The sequence below is a fragment of the Vulpes vulpes genome, chromosome 9 (assembly GCF_048418805.1).
Source record: "Vulpes vulpes isolate BD-2025 chromosome 9, VulVul3, whole genome shotgun sequence".
NCBI lineage: Eukaryota > Metazoa > Chordata > Mammalia > Carnivora > Canidae > Vulpes > Vulpes vulpes.
Window position 1 is genome coordinate 107,184,604 of NC_132788.1, and position 20,418 is coordinate 107,205,021.

General features: G+C 64.4%; 1 protein-coding gene across 17 annotated transcripts in view; it reads left to right on the forward strand.

The window, feature by feature from the left end:
* Positions 1-20,418, forward strand: part of PIP5K1C (phosphatidylinositol-4-phosphate 5-kinase type 1 gamma) — a 49,741-nt gene that overhangs the window by 16,449 nt on the left and 12,874 nt on the right. For 14 of the 17 annotated variants that reach the window (XM_072721780.1, XM_072721782.1, XM_072721784.1 and 11 more), the window contains 10 exons: positions 5,441-5,472; positions 7,008-7,100; positions 8,132-8,262; positions 8,973-9,090; positions 11,877-12,029; positions 13,183-13,482; positions 14,013-14,218; positions 15,754-15,837; positions 17,459-17,507; positions 19,029-19,113. In XM_072721780.1, the coding sequence (XP_072577881.1) occupies positions 5,441-5,472; positions 7,008-7,100; positions 8,132-8,262; positions 8,973-9,090; positions 11,877-12,029; positions 13,183-13,482; positions 14,013-14,218; positions 15,754-15,837; positions 17,459-17,507; positions 19,029-19,113 (1,251 nt within the window). Of the gene's footprint in view, positions 1-89; positions 184-5,440; positions 5,473-7,007; positions 7,101-8,131; positions 8,263-8,972; positions 9,091-11,876; positions 12,030-13,182; positions 13,483-14,012; positions 14,219-15,753; positions 15,838-17,458; positions 17,508-19,028; positions 19,114-20,418 lie in introns of those variants that run through there. The other 3 variants (XM_072721789.1, XM_072721793.1, XM_026019389.2) reach the window with 2 other exon arrangements.

Below are 20,418 nucleotides of genomic sequence, written 5' to 3' on the forward strand. Positions count from 1 at the left end.
GGGCCTTGGTGCTCCTGGGGGACGGGGAACCTTCCCAGGGTCTGCTTATTGTACATCTGACAAATAAAAGTTAACCGAAGCGTGAAACCCGGGAGAGGCGGCCGGATAAAGAGGAGGTGGTGGGTGCAAGGGGCAGAAGCTCCCAGAGCCGCCTCCTCAGCACACGTGCGGCACAGGCCTCGGGTGAGTTGCCGGCCACCTGCTCTGCTCTGTTTAGTTTTGACAGTCGGCCGCTTGGTTCTCTGGGATTCCTAAAATTTTGCCTTTCCTTCTGGTCTCTGTTCCTTTTTTTTTTTTTTCTTGTCATACTGCAGTGGCCAGCTCTCGGCTCTCGGCTGCACTCCTCTGGCGGTGGACGCTGCGTGTTTGCCGTGGGCTTTCGCTTTATGGTGTTTTTTCAAGTAAAGGCAGTTCTTACCCCTGTCCGGCCCCCATTTTCTGTTGGTTTCTCTGGTTTCTAATAGTTTTGGATGTGAAATCTGTTGAATTTTGTTCAATGCCTAACTGGATTCTGAGATGTAATCCTTGGGTTTTTCACTTTCGACCTGGGTCAATTTCTTCAAACCCTTTCCCTGCCTTCCCTGTAAAATGTTGGTACCAGAACGAGACCATTAAGTCAGGTGGTGTCTGTCCCAGGAGCTCACAGGCACCCTCTGGCCTCCCTGCCTGGGGCAGCGTGACCTGGGCCGCTCCTTCTCTCATTTTGCAGCACCACCTGCCAGAAAGATTAGAGTCCAGAGAACATTCTGGATGGTGGGTACTGATGGTTGGGCAGTGGTTATGCAACTAAGGGATTCATTTTTGAGATGCGTTCATATGCCATAAAATTCACCCCATTGGGGCGCCTCGGTGGCTCAGTCTGTTGAACATCCAACTCTTGGTTTTGGTTCAGGTTGTGATCTCAGGGTCGTGGAATCAAGCTCCGTATGGGGCTCCATGCTCAGTGGGCAGTCAGCTTGCGGTTCTGACTCCCCCTCTGCTCCTCCCCTGCTCATGGTCATTCTCGCTGTCTTTTTCTCTCTGCCTAAAATAAATAGTCTTGGGATGCCTGGGTGGCTCAGGTCCTGATCCCAGGATCTGGTATCAAGTCCCCATTGGGCTCCCCGCAGGGAGCCTGCTTCTCCCTCTGCCTGCGTCTCTCCCTCTCTGTGTCTCTCATGAATAAATAAAAACTTTAAAAAAAATTAAAAGTCTTTTAAAAACCCTCTAAAGTGCACAATTCAGTGGGTTTTACTACATTCGCCTGTTGTGCCACTGTTACCCCTGTCGAGTTCGAGAACATTCCATCACCCCAAAGGAAACCCTGTCCCCATTAGTGACCATTTCCCGTCCCCCTCCCCCCCGACCCCCAGGAGCCCCCTCCCTTTCCGTGGAGGAGCCCATCCTGGACGTATCACACATGGACTCACGCTGCGGGGCCTCCTATGTCTGGTTACCCCCACCCCCAAGGGTCGTGGGCTCGGGGGTCCGTCCACAGGGCAGCGCATATCAGCACTTCATCCTTTGTATGACTTAATCATCTACCATTTGAATATTTTTAACGCTGTCTTGAATGTAAGGAATTTTAGTTGGACACAAGACTTAAAATGCTATTTCCCTTCTGTCTCCCCGAAGTCCCTGGTAATAGGTCATTGTATTCCTTTTAGAAACACTCTCCACGTGCGCGTATAATATCAGCCTCAGTCCGCTGATGCTGCGTAACAAACAAACCACCCCAATGCCGAGAACACCTGCGTGTTTGCTCGCGATTCTGTCCCCAGCTTCAGCGGGGCAGTTCCTCCACGGCCTCACCTGGGGTCAGCCACGCAGCCACGGTCAGCAGGTGGCACGAAATCCAGCCCTCAGCTGGGGGCTGCCTGCCGGTCCCCAAGGGCTCTCCGGTCTCTGGCAGAGACCCCGCCATGGACCTCGGGGCGCAGGGTTCCGGGGGTGTCCTCCGGCTTCTGGGGTCGCCCTCTGCTGCTCAGAGCATCACGTGGATGCAAAGACCTGGCCCCGTTCGCTCCTCCACGGGAGACTTTCTTCCACTTCGGCGACAGGATTCTCAAGTGGGGCTTGTGAGCGTCCGGGCGGCCGAGCCTGACCGGGGTGAGGGTGGGCGCTGCCCCCAGAGGCTGCCGGGCTCCCCCAGGCTCCTCGCAGGCGGCCCGCAGGGCTCTGCCCCGGAGGCCCGGCCGCGGGAGGCCAGAGCGGCCAGATCGTCCTAGCTAATGAGGGAAGTGTGCGGCCGGGCCTCCGCGCCACTTCCTGGCTCCTCGGGGCTGCTGGCCCGGCCTGCCGTGTCCCCGTGCTTTCTTGTTTGTTCTGAGTCACGGGGACCCGGCACCCATCCTGGGCACCCGGCAGTCCTGCTCTGGGAAGCGGCCCCGCCCTGGCGCATGGCCTCTGCGCAGAGCTGCCGGGCCTCGTGCCCCTCTGCAGCCCCTGTCCAGTGGGGACCCGCCCTCGGAGAGCGCTGGAGGTGTCTGTCAGGGGAGACCCGGTCTCCCCGTAGTGGGGGAGACATCACATAGAGGCGCCGGGTGCTGCTGAGTGCCTGGGAGACTGAGCAGGCCGGAGGTGAGGAGTGACCTCAGAGGGGCTGTTTGGGGTGAGGGGGGGACACCTCACAGCTGGGGACGTTTGAGCCAGGTCTTGGACGATGCAAGGGAACAAACCCCTCAAGTGTCTTGGGAGTGGTGTCTCAGGTGGGGAGGGGCCCCAACCTGTGCAAAGGCCCTGGGGCAGGACCCAAGAGAGGAGGGGAGGATAGGGAGGGGATGGAGCAGGTCGTACAGGGCCTTGGGGACCCAGGGAGGCCTTGGACTTGTCGTCATCGTGTCCCCCCCCTCTGCTGGCAGAGGAGGGCGGGACCTGACCCAGGTGCTCACAGGCGCCCTCTGGTGACCGTCACGGGGAGGACGGATGTGGGTGAGGGCAGGAGCCTGGGATGGGGTGGAGGGGACCGTGCTGGTCCAGGTGATGGGCTGAGAGGGTCAGGGACGGGGGCAGGTTTTGGACGGATTGTAAGGGTACAGGTGGCTGATGGGAAGGCTCATGTCTGGTCCTGGGGTCCTCAGTTTCCACATGAAGCAAACGTGGAGAAGCGGCTCTTGCTGAAGCCCATGTGCGTGCGGAGGGGAGAGGAACGGTTGTCAGTCGGCAAACGTTAGTTAGGCCAGCCCTGAGGGAGGAGGACCCCAGCTCCTGCGGGGAGGACGGATGTTGACGTCATTGTCGCCCGGAGGGACAGGACAGGGTCTGCAGGGTGGCGCAGCGGTTCCTGAGTGGAGAAGGCGGCAGGCGTGGGAGCAGCGTGTGCTGAGCAGGAGGGCGGCGGGGACCCAGGACAGGGAGCCAGGTGGGGGGCAGGGGGCCGGGGCCAGGGTGCCGGGCAGGGGGACGGGGGTGGCTGGGCCCGGGACAGGGAGCCGGGCAGGGCGGTGGGGGCCCAGGGAGTTGGACAGGGGATTGGCTGGGGCCCAGGTAGGGGGGTGGCCGGGGCCCAGGACAAGGAGCCGGGCAGGACGGCGTCTCAGATGCTGGTGTTGGTGTGGCCTGAAGCTGCCACGCCGCCCCCGACAAGCTGGGGGCGCCTGGCAGCCAGTGTCCCCCTGGTATCGGCCAGTCGCCCACCAAGCCCGTTTCCTTGGCTAGACCATGTCCAGCATATGGCTGAGGCACAGGTGGTTATGGCTGAACGAGGACCCCCCTCCCCACTGCTGGCCCAGACTCAGGGTCCCTTGGGGTCGCTTTTCCTCTAAGTGTAATCCATGTGCCGTCACTCACACTTTTAAGCTTACAATTTGTTTTTTGTGTGTTCGCAATGTGGTGCAACTGCACACACTGATTCTAGAACATTCTTGTCCCCTGGAGGAAGCCCTATTCCCATTAGTAGCCTCGTCTGCTCTCCCTCGTCGATGGCGGGACGACGCCCACAGTCCTGTCTCCAGCCTGGCCGCCCCCAAGGTCTGCTGACCCTGGAGGTCTCCTTGCCGGGGGGTCCGGGGCGTCCCTCACTCAGCTCGGCCACGCTGTCCCCGACCTTCCTGCCCCGTCGCTCATCTCGGCTGAGGCCATGTGTCCTGTCCTGTCACTGCTGCAGTCAGAATCCTCTGAATCCGAGAAGTCATTCTCGACTTCTTGTTTTCTTCACTTTGCTTCCAGTGAGTGTAGCCTAACCTGACACCTTCAGAACCTGCGCACCCCTCTCCCTCCTGGGCTTCCACCTGGTGCACCCCATCGCCTCCCTCTCCACCGCCCCTCCACCCCAGCTGGGCCCCCACCCTCCCCACCCCCTGCCCTCCCCGCGGCGGCCCCCAGAGGGCGCCCGTGAGCACCCGAGCCAGCCACCCACCCCTCCCAGCCCTCCAGAGCTCCCACCTCCCTGGGGGAAAAGCCCCAGTCCTCCCTTGCTGGCCTGACCCGACCCCTCACCCGTCACCCCAGGCCCTCCTCCTGGCTCTCCCCACACTGGCCAGGCCTTCTGTGCCCCCCACCCCCCGACTGTGAGCCCTTGCGGGGGGGGGCAGTGTGTGTCCTGGTCCCACTTGCCTTCCTGCCAGCCGGACACGTGGTGGACACCCTGTATGAGCTTCTGTTGCCGCCGTGACAAGTCACCACGGCTTGGTCTAAAACCACACACCTGTGTCACTCTCTGGAGGTCACAGGCCCTAAAGGGGTCTCCTGGGGCTAAAACCCAGGTGTGGGCAGGGCTGGTCCCCCTCTACCCCCCGGAGCCTCAGGGAGACCCGCTCCTGCCCCCCAGCTTCCAGAGGTGCCCCCTCCCCAGCCTGCGGCTCCTCTGTCCTCACCACCGTGGGGGTCCACCGGTCTCTGGGGCTCCCACCCTCTGGCTCCCTCTCGTGAGGCCCCGGGAACCCAGGGTCGCCCCCACCTTGCCCCCCTGCAGAACCCGTCATCCGCAGGGGGTGGGCGTATTTGCCATCACACCATTGAACACACAGTCCGCAGAAGCCTGCCTTCCAGGGGAGGGTGCCAAGGCTCAGAGAGGTCGCTGGCGGCCTCACGGGAGCCAGGATTGGGGGGAGGGCCCCCCAAAGCCCTCTGCTGCCTCCGACTTCTCTCCGTGGCAAGCAGCTCTCCCCGGGGACTGTGTGGACAGGAGCCAGGGGGCCGTGTCCGCAGCCCTGGACACCTGGCCCTTCCCACCGACCCATCGGGGGCCCGAGCCTCTCCTTGTTAGCCCCTGCTCCCACCAGCGGGCGTAGACGGCTTTGTCAGTTCAGCCAGTTGTTTGCCACGGGGGACCTGACGTCTTGAGGCGTCCGTGGTGGGTTGGCATCCTTGCCCGTTTCACACCCCCGGTCCTCCCATCCCTCCACAGGGGTGCAGGGCTGAGTGGGGTCAGAGGCACCTGTGTGCGGCGGAGGCAGGGTGGTGACAGCGGGTGGAGGGCCGCCCCGGCTCCAGGCTGAAGCCTCTCCCTTCTCTCCCGCAGGCTTGGCACAGAAGAAGATGGTCCCGACGGAGGTGAGTGTCCTGTGCCCGCCTGACCCTCCTCCTCTCCAGAGACAGACCGGCCCGGGGTCCGGGGCAGCTGACCGCACCTCCGGGGGCCCCAGTGGCAGGCGGTGAAAGTCCTGCAGTCTGGCCACCGTCTCGAGTTTCGGGGAGGGGAGCCGCTGGGGCGGGGAGAGTGAGGACCCGGCCCGGACAGTGAGGGACAGAGGGACCGGAGACCGAGGGGCAGAGAGTGGGAAGGCAGCCGGCACGCGCGGGTCCCTGCGGAGTTCCCAGGAGGACGGGACCGGGCCCAGTGCCCATCACCAGCACCATTACTGTAGCGTCCCTGGGTCCCCGCGTGCTCGCCCGCGTCGTCGGTCGTGCTCCAGAGAGCTTTCCCTGGGGGTGCCGCCTGTGGGGCCTGGGCCGCCCTCCCACTCAGCCCTGCTGGGGGTGGGGGTGGCGTCAGCCCTTCCCTGATCCCCGATCCCTGGTCCCTGGTCCCTGGCCCCTGGTCCTGAAAGGAGCCCCACGTTCCAGGAGCGGCCCAGGGGTGGCGTTCCTGTGCCCGTGTCAGCTGCCGAGCCCCAGGCATCCATGTCCCCTGGATGCCACCTGCCACGTGGCATCTTGCGAGGAGGGCTTCCCAGGGGGTGTCAAGCCGTGGGGCGCTGGGGAGTCCTCGAGGGCTGCAGGGCAGGGGCCGTGCCTTCCGATTGCCGGGAGAGCCCGCCCCCTGGCGGCCGGGGTGCAGAACACACGGCAGCCGGGCTCAGGAGCTGGGGCAGGTGGGGCATCGGAGGGGCTGCTGGGCCCCGACGTGGGGCAGTGGGTCGGGCTGCTCCGAGCCGTCCCAGCTGGGGGCCGCAGGGCTGTGCGGGCTCTGCGGATGGCGGCAGGTGCACAGATGACGCTTGAGGGTCAGTGACGGTCCAGCCCCCGGGAGGCCCGGCTCCCCTCTGCTGGCTGCCTCGGCCTCGGGCTCCCAGCTGCCCCCCCCCCCCCCGCCCCTTCCACTACTGCTCCCGTGGAGTCACACGTCGGTGCTGGTGCTCACGCACCGGTCTGTCAGGCCTGCCACGGCTGTCCCCAGAGAGGGCCCAGGCCAGGGGCACCGTGCCCCTCAGCCCCCGGCCATTCCAGCCCAGAGTCCCAGCTGGGTGACTCTGCCCTGGGGGCCACCGCGTGGTGTCTGGGGACATCTGTGGTCGTCGTGCCAGGGCAGGGCTGCCCCGAGGGGTGGAGGCCGCAGGGAATGACCCGGCCCCTGTGTCAGTGGTGCCAGACCCTGCAAGGAGGCTGTGCTGGCCGATTTCCTGCCTTTGTCTGGGAGCCGGAAGCGGCCTGGGGGTGGGCCCTCCTGGGTGTGCAGAGTTGGGCCATGTGGGCCCTGGGGTGACAGGCCACCTGCTCTGTCCTGGCGCCTGCCCGCACCAGCCTCTACTCCATGTGTTTTGTCAGGACCCGGCGACTCAGCCTCCCTGCTCAGGGTTTCCAGAGTGTTCTGGCCCCAGCGGCACCTCCGTGCTGGTTTTTGATACTTCCTACTTCCTCTTCTTCAGGCCCCGCTGATGACTGGACAGCCGGGTCCTGGCCACGGGAAGAAGTTGGGTCATCGGGGCGTGGACGCATCTGGTGAAACCACCTACAAGAAGGTTCTCTCCTGCCCTTAGCTGGTGGGGTGGGGCCCCCAGCCGTCCTGGGCCCCCACAGGGTCGGGCGAGCCCTGTGCCCGGATCTGGCTGGAGGCACATGCTCTCGTGCAGGCCCCTCATCCCAGCGATGTCCTTGCCTCCTGTCGCTGACGTCACAGGCGTCGGGTGCTATGCTCGGGTGGCTGCAGGGGTCACCTGCCACCTCCGGCCCTGCTGGCTCCTCTGGGGAGGGGGACATGCCGTTCTTCTTCCTTCCCTTGAACGTGGGGCTGAGCTGATGGAAGCCTGAGCGAGGCCAGGCCACAGGGTGCACAGGAAGGGTGACCATGTGACTCACCCTTTCCAAGTTAGATGGTTTCTAACATCTTCCCGGTTGTGTCCAGCCATCACCACAGTCGTAGCGCTGACTGTTTCTGTCACCCAAAGTGACGTCCCCATTAGCTGTCACTCCCATCTCCCCCCCTTCAGGTGTGGGCAGGTTTCAGCCCTGGCAGCTCAGACCACATAACGCCTGGCAGCCCCAGGATGGCCAGTACTGCCATCTCCATGCCCAACTATGGGTGGAGAAACTGAGGCACAGCAGCAGCGTCACTCTCCCAGCGTGATGATGCACATCCCTGGGAGGATGGGTAGAAGGAACAGAAGTGGAGTTGGGGTGTCACTCTGTAAATTTATGCCACCTCTGAAAAAAGATCCTGGCAGTAGACTGACCCTTCCTGAGTCAGGACAGTTTTGAGAAGTTGGAACCTTCTAGAACCTAGATGGAAAACAGGCCTTGGGGCCACGTGAGGTGATACTGGAGTCTCAGCCAGGCCACCTCCTTGCTGTGCGCCCGTGTGTGCTAAGTGACACAGAGGCCAGCAGGTCTGTGACAAGTACTTGGCAGGTGCCCTGGGGCCTGGTGGTGGTGGCGGGTGCCTGAGTGCAGCTGCAGGCTGGGCATGCGCCCCGACCTCCTGCCCGGGGGGGCTGCTGCTTTTGCCGGTCACCTTGGGGGCCAAGGGCCTTGACGCAGCTGGGTTTCCCTGCAGACCACATCCTCCACCCTGAAGGGGGCCATCCAGCTGGGCATCGGCTACACGGTGGGCAATCTGAGCTCCAAGCCAGAACGTGACGTGCTCATGCAAGACTTCTACGTCGTGGAGAGCATCTTCTTCCCCAGGTAGGCCCGGCCCTGCGCCGTGGAGCTGCCGCTGCGGTGCCTGCAGCCTTGCTCTTGGAGCGCCCTGCTCTGCTGCAAATCTCCCAGGTCTCTCCTGGCATGTGCTCGGCTTGGAGGTCTGACCCCGCATCTGCCGCGGTCCTAGTTCTCTACTGAACCAGAGAGATGCGGTGTGACCGGTTGGGAGAAAACAGGAAGAGAAAATCTGAAGTTTCTTTTTCTCTCATGTGAAAAGAACTGATAGGCAGTCGGTCCAGGGCTCAGGCGGCTCCCCGGGTGGGGCCCCTGTTCCTTCCAGCAGGTCCATCATGTGCAGCTTTGCCAGCCAGTGCTGTCTGGTGGCTGCCTGGGATCCTGCCATCACACCTGCATTCCACCTTTGGAAGGGAAAGGAGAAGGGGAGCACAGGCCCCTTCTCTCTAAGGGCAGGACCTGGAAATGGCACAGGTTCTGTTCCGCCCATAGCTCTTTGGCCACGCACAGGCTCGTGACCGCCCCCACTGGCAGGAGGGGCCGGCAGTGGACTTATTCTGGGCGGGAGTGGATACTGGAACACAGCTGGAGACGGGCCATGGCCCTTGGCCCCCGGGGGCCCCGTGCTGCTCTCTGGGCTGGCCACCAGGGGAGGCTGTGCGCCCGCCGGCGTGCCAGGCACGTGCACCCCCGAAGCCAGCGTCCCTCATGGGCTTCCCTCCCTCCTTGCTCCACAGTGAAGGCAGCAACCTCACCCCTGCCCACCACTTCCAGGACTTCAGGTTCAAGACCTACGCACCCGTCGCCTTCCGCTACTTCCGGGAGCTCTTCGGGATCCGGCCGGACGATTACTTGGTGAGCACCTTAGTCAGGGCACGACCGCCGCGTAGCAGGTTCCACGGCAGGTGCTTCCCGCGGGTCAGGAACGTGGGTGCAACTTCCTGAGGGAACCAGCACTGCTCCGGCCAGGGGCGCGTTGGTCCCGAAGTTCTCTAGCTGCCCGGGGGTGCCCAGAAGGCACGGGGCCCCTTGTCAAGGCCAAGGCCTGGTCCCCCAACCACGGGCTCTGTGTCATGCTGCACGGCCACCCCTGCTGTCCCCTACAGCCCCGTGAACACCTTCCCCGTGGTCCTGCAGCCTCATTAGAGCGAAGACGGCCTGGTGGTCCTGGAGTGGAAGCGACCCAGGGCCACCTAGGTTTGAGGTCTCGTGAGTAGAGCGGAGACCTGCTGCACGAATGGCCGTGGTGATGTGGCCTCCGTGCCCTTAGTGGGGAGCGGGCACCAGCTCGCGTGGCCTGGCTGCAGGGTGGGGACTCAGACACGGTGAGGTCCTCTCTCGGCCTCTCTGTCACCTTCAAGACCCATCCTGCTGCAGCGACAGGGGGACGAGGCCCCTGGGACTGAGAGACGCTCCTGCAGCAGGGGCGGGAGCTCGGGTGCAGCTGGAGCGGGCACCCAGACGGCATCATTATCCCTGCTTGTCAGCGCTGCCCCTTTGGGGGTCTTGTCTCCTGGAGGGGTCCCCATGGGCCACGGGCACTGCCTTGGTCAGAGACTTCTCTGGCAGCTGCCGCTGGTCCTGAGTCTCATGGGGGCGCGCCCACTGCTGCTGCGTCCTGGTGTTAACGTCAGCTCTCCCTCTTATAAGGCAGAAGCGAGGGGCAAGCAGGGACCTTGTGGGGGCTGGTGTCCTGGGCCTCTGGAGCCCACAGCCACTGTCCCTCCTCATAGGCAAACCCCAAAGGCGGTACGGCCGACCCCAGCTGGCGGGAGACGGGGGATAGTGCTGAGAGAAACAAGTGGTGGGAAGGGAATGACTTTGTCTAAAAGTCTATGAGCAGAGAATGTTCTGGAACCACATGGCTAATAGCAGTTGCCCTCAGGGAGTGGCCTGGTGGGGATTTGGGGTCAGGCCTCTCGGGGTCCTGGCTGCCGAGGGAGAAGAAGTAACACAGGGACCTCCTGGCCGGGTGGCCAGCCAGCAGGGTGGGGTCACGGCAGGTGACCCCAGGTGTGTCCCTTCTCCCTCAGAGCCCAGGGTGGGCTGGGCACCCCTGCACCATCTCCCTCATGCTGCCCGGCTGTCCTGAGCCTCGTGGCTGCCACGGATGGACGGAGGGCCGTGGGTCTCCCTCCACACCCGCTGCCTCCCTGAGCTGGTTGCTGGCTGCCTGTGCCAGTGCAGGTGGGAGGCCCATTGACTCCACTCCCCTCCGCCGACAGCCCCCACCTGGTCCCTGGGAGGTCACGCCTCGGGGGGTGCCCATCGCACCTTCAGCCAGCCCCACTGCGGTCAGTGCTTGGCATACCGGGCCCCACCCCGGGGTTCCCACGGTGCCACCAGGAGCAGGTGGGGGCTCCCGATCCCCTGGGTCTTCATCCAGCTGGGGAACGCTGACTGCTGGGGCATAGGGTTATGGGTGCCCTCTGGTCTTGGGCCCTCGACAGAGTCAGCCCAGGGCTGGCAGGGTGTGCTGTGATGGCAAACGCCTGGTCTTGGGGTCCAGGCTTCACTGTAGCTCACTTCTCCCCGGGGGCACGGCCACACTGGAGCTGGTGACACCTTGTTTCCCCGTGCTGCTGTGGCCATGTGAGCCTCTGCAGGACACCCCCAGCACGCTGCTGTTCCCCGGGCCAGGGGCAGCACGTGGCACCCGGTGGGGGTGGGGGGCGTCCTGCTCCTCCCTGTGTCCCCACCCCCACCTGTCAGCCCCAGTCTTACATTCTCAGCCCAGTGGGGAATGTGCTGGGGCCTTATCCGTGTTGTATACCCACGGTGCTCAGTCAGGACTGGGGGTGCAGGGACAGAAAGGCAGCCCAGACAGCTGTCCGTCACCCTGGAGAGTGCTTCACCGGCTCCCTAGCTGAACGGGCCCAGGGAGAGCAGCCTGCAGGGCTTTCCTGTCCACTCCTTTGCTTGCCGGCCACCGTCCTAGGCGCTGGGGACCCTCCACCAACAACACGCTTAAAAATCCCCGCGTCCACAGAACGTACTGACTGTTGGTGGGAGGGCGTGTGGGGCTGCTGGACCGCAAGAGCAGAGGTGAAGCAGATGTCAGTGGAAGAGAAGGTGGGCTAAGGGCTGCTCACCAGAGGCACAGGTCCCCCTCTGTGCTGTTCTGGAGGGTGGTCTCCGTACCAAAGGTCACCCTGTGGTCCACCGTGGCTGCTGGGGCTCCAGCTCTCACGTCAGCACTCCGGGTGGGAAATAGATGGGATGGAGGGAAGGTCCCAAACTCCAAGTGTGCCCGCCTCTGTCACTCGCTTAGGGAGTCTTCCCTAAAGCTCCACTCAGAAGCTTCTACAGACAGATACTGGCCAGAGCTGACTCTTGTGGTCTCACCTAGCTGGGGGGGGAGGGGTAGTGGTTGGGAAGTGAGTGTGGCCCGATGTGTCAGCACCCCACCCCGACCGGGTCTGTTAGCAACAGGAGAAGGACTGGGCCCTAGGAGGCGAGCACCCCGGCTGCTGGCTCGGCCAGGGTTCGACTCCGTGCTGTGTGGCCTCAGGCACGTCGGTCTCCCTCTCTGAGCCTATTTCTTCGTCTGTAAAAGGAACAGTGACCTGTTCCAGAGCCCTCCCCTACCCGCTGGGCTGCGAGGTGTCAGCAGCCCACCTGCACACTCTCTGCCCCCCCAGTACTCGCTGTGCAACGAGCCCCTGATCGAGCTGTCCAACCCTGGCGCCAGCGGCTCCCTCTTCTACGTCACGAGCGACGACGAGTTCATCATCAAGACGGTGATGCACAAGGAGGCCGAGTTCCTGCAGAAGCTGCTGCCCGGCTACTACATGGTGAGCCTGCCCTGCGGCCCTCCCCCAGCTCCTTTCCCTCACAGGGCAGGCGCCGGAGCAGGGGCCCCGGGCACCACCCCGCCTCTTGCGGGCTGCGGGGGCCTCGCTGGGTCACTGAGCCTCACCCACAGGATCCCCCTCACGCGGTCCCCCACACACGGCAGGCAGGGATTGCCATCCGGGGGGGAGGTGGGCACCCGAGCAGCCCCCGCTCCCTGTCCCCTGCCCCCACTGACACCCCCGAGTCACAGATCCCAGAAATCCTGTCTCGTGGGGCTTGTGTGTCAGTAGCTGGTGACTCAGGCGTGGGGGAGGGGGGCGGGCCACCAGCTGGCCTGTCACCAAGGACCAGCTGCTGGGGCGCTTCCCGTTTCCCCGGGTGACTCACAACCTGAAAGGGCACAACAGACCCCCTGGTGGAGGTGGAAGCAGGAGCCTCCACTTCTGTATCCAGCCACCCCGGGGTGGAGCTGGCTCGGCCCGAGTGCCCACCTGCCCTGCTGAGCCCGACCTGGCACCTGGCAGCGGTGGGCCCGCCCTTCCTCGGCAGCTGTGTGCGGACCCCTCTCCGCTTGGGGTGTCTCATCCTAGTGCGTGGGCTTGGGTGGGCCCCTGGCTCCCGGCTCCCCTCGGTCGGGGCTCAGCACGCTTTCTGGAAGGAGCCAGACGGCCTCTCCCTGCCCTGCTCAGCCCTGCCGATGTCGCAGGGAAGGCCCCGTGGGCCTGGAGGGAGCAGCAGGTGTGTCATAGTGCTGGTGACACTTCACCGACTGACACGGAAACGTGAACACGTAATCTTCACGTGTCACAAAACTCTACCTTCAGCCGGCCACGTGAGAACAAGCGGGTGCTCGGATTTGGCCCTCCAGCCGGAGCTTGCCAACCCATGCCCCGGACAGTGCCCAGCGGCCATGCCCCTGTGTCACCCCGGGGTGGGCTGGGCACGTGGGACCCCCGGTCTGGCCCTGACACTTGCAGCGGGTCCTCCTGGAGCCTCTCGTCTGCTGGGGAGATGGTGCCCAGCTCCCGTCAGGATGCTGGGAGGGCGGGGGGGGGGGGGGGGGGGGGCGCCCGCCCCCCCCAGGAGGTGGCCAGGGAGCGCTTCCTGAGGACGGCCACTCCTCTGACCCCTCCCCCCTCCCCCACCTCCCAGAACCTCAACCAGAACCCGAGGACGCTGCTGCCCAAGTTCTACGGGCTGTACTGCGTGCAGTCGGGCGGCAAGAACATCCGCGTGGTGGTCATGAACAACATCCTGCCGCGCGTGGTCAAGATGCACCTCAAGTTCGACCTCAAGGGCTCCACGTACAAGCGGCGGGCGAGCAAGAAGGAGAAGGAGAAGAGCATCCCCACCTACAAGGACCTGGACTTCATCCAGGACATGCCCGAGGGGCTCCTGCTCGACGCAGACACCTTCTCCGCGCTCGTCAAGACGCTGCAGCGGGACTGCCTGGTGAGGCCACCACGTCCAGCCTCCCCCGAGCACAGGGGGGCCTGCGGGCCCTCGCCTCTCTGAGCCTCCATCGTGTGTCTGTGCGATCTCCTCCATCCCTGCAGCCCTGCCTGACGTGCCCAGCCTGCCAGGGCCGGGTCTTCCAGGGCCCTCTGCCCCATCCGCAGCCCCCCAGCCCACCACTCCCGGCTCCCAGGCCTCTGAAAACTGCATGATCTCCCCAGAGGACCCCCCCAGACCTCTGAGGACTTCGTGCTCCCCTAAGCCCCGATGTCAGAGACACTGGGGCCGGGAACACCCGGGCTCCTCAGCTGTCACCAGGCAGGTGGGAGCTCTGTCGAGAGGAAGGACACACCCTGTCCCGGCCCCGATTGGAGGCCTGGCCCCTTGGTCTCTTCACGGTCTGTGCAGTGGGGATCGGCCCTCACGTGGCTGAGTGGGCCCAGACCCAGACGTGGCTTGGGGTCGCGCCAGGCCGGGTTTGGGGATGGGGACGGAGAGCTTGATCTCTTGACCCCCACCTCTGGCAGGTGCTGGAGAGCTTCAAGATCATGGACTACAGCCTGCTCCTGGGTGTGCACAACATCGACCAGCAGGAGCGCGAGCGGCAGGCTGAGGGCGCCCAGAGCACCGCAGACGAGAAGCGGCCTCTGGGCCAGAAGGCCCTGTACTCCACGGCCATGGAGTCCATCCAGGGCGGGGCCGCGCGCGGGGAGGCCATCGAGTCGGACGACACGTAGGTGGCCCGGGGCCAGCGGGGCGTCTAGCTCCTCTGCCCACACCCCTTTGGCAGGTGTGAGGCAGGCGGGGGTAGGGGGAGGGTGGCCGGGGGGCAAGAGACCACAGAGCAGATGAGTCCAGAAGCCCGTCTGCAGCCAGTTCGGGGTGTGGGAACCAGAGCAGTGGCGCCCACCTGGCAGGCCCCATAGGGGTCACACGCGTGGACACACAGACCCCCACGCGTGGATGAGCAGGCCAGCGGGCTGAGGCCATTGGCTGGCCCTGCGGGAAGCACAGCTGCCCCCTCCTCCTGGCGGGCCCCAGAACGGGGTAAAGCACCACTGTCCGAAGCAAAGCTGGAAAGGCGTTGAAGAGGGTGTGGCTCTGGGCACGGGGGTGGGCTCCTGCCACGGGCCGTCAGACCCACAGCCCCAGGGACGGGCGGCCGTGATGGAGGACGAGCTCATGGCTCGGATCGGCGGGCTGACCCAGTCCTGCCATGGGGCTCGGCTCTGGGGAGAGATAGGCTCGCACGGTGCCCCTCCCTCCCTCCCAGCACTGTGGATGCTGGGCTGGGTCGTTGTCTGGGCTCTGGGGGGCTGAGCAGCCTCCCCGACCCCCACCCATTCGGTGCCAGGAGTGACCCCCATCGTGAGGACCACAGATGTCTCCAGACATTGTCCAGAGCTTGTGGAAGGCACTTCCTGGGTGGGGACTGCTGCTGTAGGCAGGTGTCAAGGGTGACTTCTCATCACCACACGCTGACCATGCTGGGGACCATCATGGGGGGGGTGGCTGGTGAAGGAGGGGGCGTCACCCCCCACCGTAGCTGGGGACACGGGGGCTCAGAGGCAGAAGCAGCTGTCCTGGGTGCACAGCCGGCTGGTGACGGGGCTGAGGCTTGCCTGTGGCCTGGTCACCACACTTGGCCAGCAGCTGCAGGGGGGCCAGAGGAGGAGCTGAGCCCGGCCCCCGCAGGGCAGGCTGGGGAGCAGCAGGGCCTGGCGCGGCTAGCCCACCTCCAACCATCTTGGTGTTTGTAGGATCTGTACGGGGCCTGGCAGGGGCTGGCGGGGTGTGCAGGTGAGCTCAGCAGTGCGTGGAGTGCAGTGAGCTGAGCCTGCGGGGGGCCTGGGCCAGCGGGTCTGGGGTCATTGGTGACCTGAGGACAGTCGCTGTGTTGTGTGACCTCACTAATCCTGCTGGGCCTGGCACATGTGGGCCGGGGGCTGAGTGAAGCAACTAACTCCCCGGTCGGCACCCAGAAGCCCTGGTGGCCCTGCCCGCGGTGAGCGTGTGCATGCACGTGCATGGGTGTGCGTGTGCGTGCACATGGGCGTGTGGGTGCCGGACCCTTCGGCGGCCTCCAGCCTCCAGTGCCCCAGAGGAGGGGAGCGGCTCAGTCCCAGCTGCGCTGCCGCGTGCAGGGAGCATGGGGGTGCAGGCTGGGCTCTAGCAGGGGGGCTCGGGGCAGGGCTAGTGCCTGGTGCCCTCCCATGTGGTCTGGCTCTGTGGGGTGCTAAAGAGGGTACTCTCCCCCTCTCCCCCCAGGATGGGTGGGATTCCCGCCGTGAATGGCCGAGGGGAGCGCCTGCTGCTGCATATCGGCATCATCGACATTCTGCAGTCCTACAGGTGGGCGCCTGCCCTGCCTCCCCCCCTGCCCTGCCTCCCTCTGCCCCTGCCTTCCCCCCTCCCGCCTTCTCCCTGCCCTGCCTCTCCTTTCCCCCAATACACTCGCCTGCTCACAGGAGCAGCGTGCCCTCTGCGGTCCAGCCTTCCTTAGCACGCCCTCCTCCCCAGCCCTGAGGGGAGGCATCTGGTCCCTGACCAGGTGGTGACTCCGCGTGAGGATCTGTGCTAGGAGTGCGGTGAGAGCCCACGTCAGATAGAGGCTGAGGCTGGCGTGGGGGACGGGCTGTCACCAGCTCCCCTGTCTATTGAGCACCTGCTGTGTGCCAAGCGCTGGGCTACACTGAGCAGGATGGAAGCTCGTTCGTGGCCACAAAGCCCGGCATCCCTGGGCTGCTCACGCGGGGGCAGAAGTACATGCTCGTGGCTGGTGCCACATGTCATGATCTCGAATGTGGCAGAGCCTGAGGGACAGATACTCCAGCCTCGTGCAGCTTACAGCTGGGGGGTCAGCAGCCCCGTCGTCTGTGCTCACCTTTTTTTTTTTTTTTTTTTAAGATTTTTTTTATTTATTCATGAGAGACATAGAGAGGGGCAGAGACACAGGCAGAGGGAGAAGCAGGCTCCATGCAGGGAGCCCGACGTGGGACTCGATCCCGGGTCTCCAGGGTCAGGCCCTGGGCTGAAGGCAGCGCTAAACTGCTGAGCCACCGGGCTGCCCTGTGCTTGTCCTTCACGAGGCTTTGCCAATGAACGTGTTGTCCTGAGGGTAGCGTATGTCCTCGTGCTCGGGCCGACAGGACCCAGGGGACGTTGTGGGCGGGCGGCCCCTGCTCCCTGCCCTCCGCCTCGGGAGCCCGCTGGGCCTTGGGTCTTTTCTTCCTCGCGGTCTCTGCTTCCTAAATCAAAATGTGACTCCTGCCCGTCAGACGCTCACACTCACAGCCTGTTGATTTCCTGCCTGAGGCCGATGTCTGCTGCAGAATGTCCCTCTCAATTTAGGGCAGGATTAGGAAGCTTCTGAGGTAGCAGAGCAAGGTTTCTGCAGAGGCTCCAAGTGGAGGCAAGGAGGGGGGCCTGTGTGTGTCAGGCAGCCACAAACCCATCCTGGGGCAGGGGTGTCATGGGGGGTGTGCTGAGGAGAGGACCCTCCACCACTGCGGGCTAGGGGGTGTCTGGGAGGGCTGTCTGGAGGAGGCAACACTCTCCCCAGCCCACATGTTCAGGGGCCTAGTTAGAGCCACAGTGCAGGACAGTAGTTCCAGCAGGGGGGCCCGGGGCTCAGGCCATGAGGAGAGGGGAAGGACGTGCTCTGGGAGGCGCTGGCCCTCCGTCCCCCACAGGGGGCCAAGCACCATGGCCTTTTCACTTCCGTTCCAAGAGCAGCAGTGGTAGGAGCTGCCAGCAGGCCTGGAGGGGGACAAGTGGACAGGAGGGAGGCGGCTTCTGGCGGGTGCAGCAGGCAGCCTCAGCTCCTCTGGACCAGGGCTCCCCCACCCACTCAGTCCCAGGAGCACCCCCAGTCGTGGTGACCACACACGTCCCCAGACATGGCCCAGTGCCCCACTGGGAGCCACTGGGCCTGAAAGTTTGGCAGGTGTTCAGGTATTTCTTTTCTCTGCAGGTTCATCAAGAAGCTGGAACATACTTGGAAGGCTCTTGTCCACGATGGGGTGAGTGTTCATCCATCAATCCACAAACATAATGACCACCCGGGGCCACAACAAGAGACATGTTCCCTCCTCCCTGGAGTCTCCGTCCAGTGGGGGCGGCCCTGTGACTTGGCAGTCACAGGCCAGGGGCTCGGGGTCAGGACGGGAAAGCACAGGCGGCAGCCACAGGCTCTCCAGTGAGGGGTCTGACCTCCACTGGTGAGCGGTACAGGAAGGCTTCTCGGAGGCGGAGTGGGAAGGATTCCCAAGGACAGCCTGGCAGGAAGGTCGGGCCATTGTGGACACGTGCGATACGGAGGGGGTCTTGGGCACTGGCCACACCCAGGGGCCGTGCAGCGTGACCCGTTGCCCTGGGGGCGTGTGGCCTGCTCCAGGATGGCTCCACTGCGTGAGAGTAGCTTGGATGCTGGGAGTGGGCGATTCTCAGATATAAAAGACTGAGGACCAACGGTTGGGGAGCAAACAGAGCCCACCTGGGGGCCCCAGGCAGCCCTGGTCCAGCCCCGGTCCAGTGGTGCTGACAAGCTGGCTGGTGCCTCGGGTGCACACCTCCCCTCCCGTGCCCCCCTGCAGACCAGTTCTTACTAAAGTGCTAAGGGCTGTGTGTGTTTGCATAGTCTGTAAAGTCAGAAATCCCAGCAAGCCCCCGACACGCCTCAGAGTGTTTGGAGGGTCTAGGCGGGAGCTTCTGGAGAGTGCACCGGGAAGGTCCAGGTGGCAGCCGGCGAGCAGGAAGCTGTTCCGCAGGTTACGAAGCCGTGACAGACGAGAGCTGCCAAGTCCTGGCGAGGCCACTAGTAATCTCTGAAGTGGGGTTTGCGTCAGCTCCCGGGGTCCAGATGTTGATCACAGTGACCACACAGGCGTGAGCGGTCTGGGGCAGGAGGGGTGGCCGGTGGAGTGGAGGCCCAGGTCCTTCCTGCGTGTCGCTGCACACCCCCGGGCGTGACCCTCGCCCCCAGCCCCGCAGGCTGCCTCTGTCCCCGCCTCGGCTCCCACGCTGTCTGCCAGAGCATGCGGTCACGCCTCGCGGCAGCAAGGATGCTCACCATAGCGTGCATTCTGGAGCCCGCATGTCCCTGCGGATCCTGTTATGTTATAGTGGGGGGAGGACCGGGCCACATCTGTGGTCCTCACGCCTGGGGGAGCTTCCCAGCATCAAGAGGTGGGGGCAGGGATTGTGCTAGGCTCCCACAGCGCCGGGGCTGGCGTGCGCAGTGCCGAGGGGAGACTGTGCCATGGAGGCCGGGGACACTGGCCCCTGGGGAGGAGCAAGGAGTCCCCGCCTTTCGGGGTCCAGCATTACACTGGAGCACTGGCTGTGTGCCAGGCCCCCCTTCCTGACGGGCCCCCTCCCTGCCACTGTGACCTGGTCCTTGGGTCTCCCAGGCAGCCCCGTGCCGTGGACCCATCTCCCTGTCCCGCCACTGTGGCCTGGGCCGTCCTGCGGGACACGGGGAGCTCCTGGCGGCCTGGTGGCACTCAGCCCTTCTTGCCCTCGGGCCCCACTTCTCTTCCCAGGACACTGTCTCTGTCCACCGGCCCAGCTTTTATGCAGAGCGCTTCTTCAAGTTCATGAGCAACACAGTCTTCCGGAAGAATTCCTGTGAGCTTCCCAGGCCCTTTGGCAGGAGGGCCCCGGGGTGCGGAGCGGGGAGGCGGGGTGGCCAAGAGTGCGGTGAACCCAGAGCACCTCCTCCCTCTGCCTGGCCATCCTTGGGCCTGGCTCAGGGACGAGGTCCAGAGAGCAGGGTGGTCAGGGTGCCACCCTCATGGGCCCGGTGCCCACTGTCTGAGCTTGAGGTCCTGGCCCCACTGCATCCTGCCTGTGTGACCTCCAGTGGGTGACGCCCTACCCCATGCCTCGGTTTGCCTGTCTGTACAGAGCTGTGAGGGCAAGATGTGTTTACACACGAAACGGGTGCATTTGGCCCTATACCGGTCCTCAAGGGCATCACCTGCAGCCTCATGGCATCACCAAGGACACGTGGCCTTAGTGGGCATGGAGGCAGCCCGTCATCAGCCAGACCGGGCATTGTTAGGGAGGGCATAGGACAGAGGTGCCCGTGCTCCAGGGGTGGCCTCGGGAGGTCCCTTGTCTGCACTGGGCCTTGAGTCCCAGACCCTGGTGCACATCCCAGACCAGGATCCCATGTGCTGCCTGATAGGGCCTGTCTCTGTCCCCATGTGCCTGCCTGGCATCTGCCCCCTGGGCCGCCAGAAGGCAGCGTGCTTGTCAGCCTTGGTCACTGTATGTCCCTGGCACGCAGCAGATGTTCAGTGTTCGTGGGCATGCACTTTACCGTCCAGGCTTCGACCTGCAGGAGCGATGGAACCCCACCTCTCCACCAGGTGTGTGTGGGTGGTGACCCAGCTCCGGTCACCTGGAGCCAGTCATGGTGCCAACGCGACCCCATGTTCTCTGACATCTAGCCAGTAGCTGGAACTCGATGGCAGGGGGATTATTTATATTGTTCACATTGGGGAAGTGTGCAAACGCCACAGTTCTGGCGTTTGTCTCCTGAGAGCGGGTGGTTCGTCCACGTGAGCGTACCGTCCACGTGAGCAGATGAGAACCTTGCCTGGGGCGTCACTCTCACTGGTCCAGGGGCGCTTGCCAGCCTCCAGGGACGGGAGGGCCGCGTACAGGGAATCCAGCACGTGTGTGCTGGGAGCTGTGGCCATCCTGGGAGCAGAGCTCACAGCAGGAGCGGATGGGCGAGGCCTGGTGCGGGGGGTGCCACGGGGCTCACCCGCTTTATCCCACCCTGTTGCTGCAGACGGTGACGCTAGGGCGAGCCCCGTTCCCCAGGCTCTGTCCTGGGTTGGAGCCTGGCCCTTGGTGCTGACCCCGCATGCCCCAAGGCTTTCTGTGTCCTCGTGTGAAAGTGGAGGCCACGGGCAGGGCGGG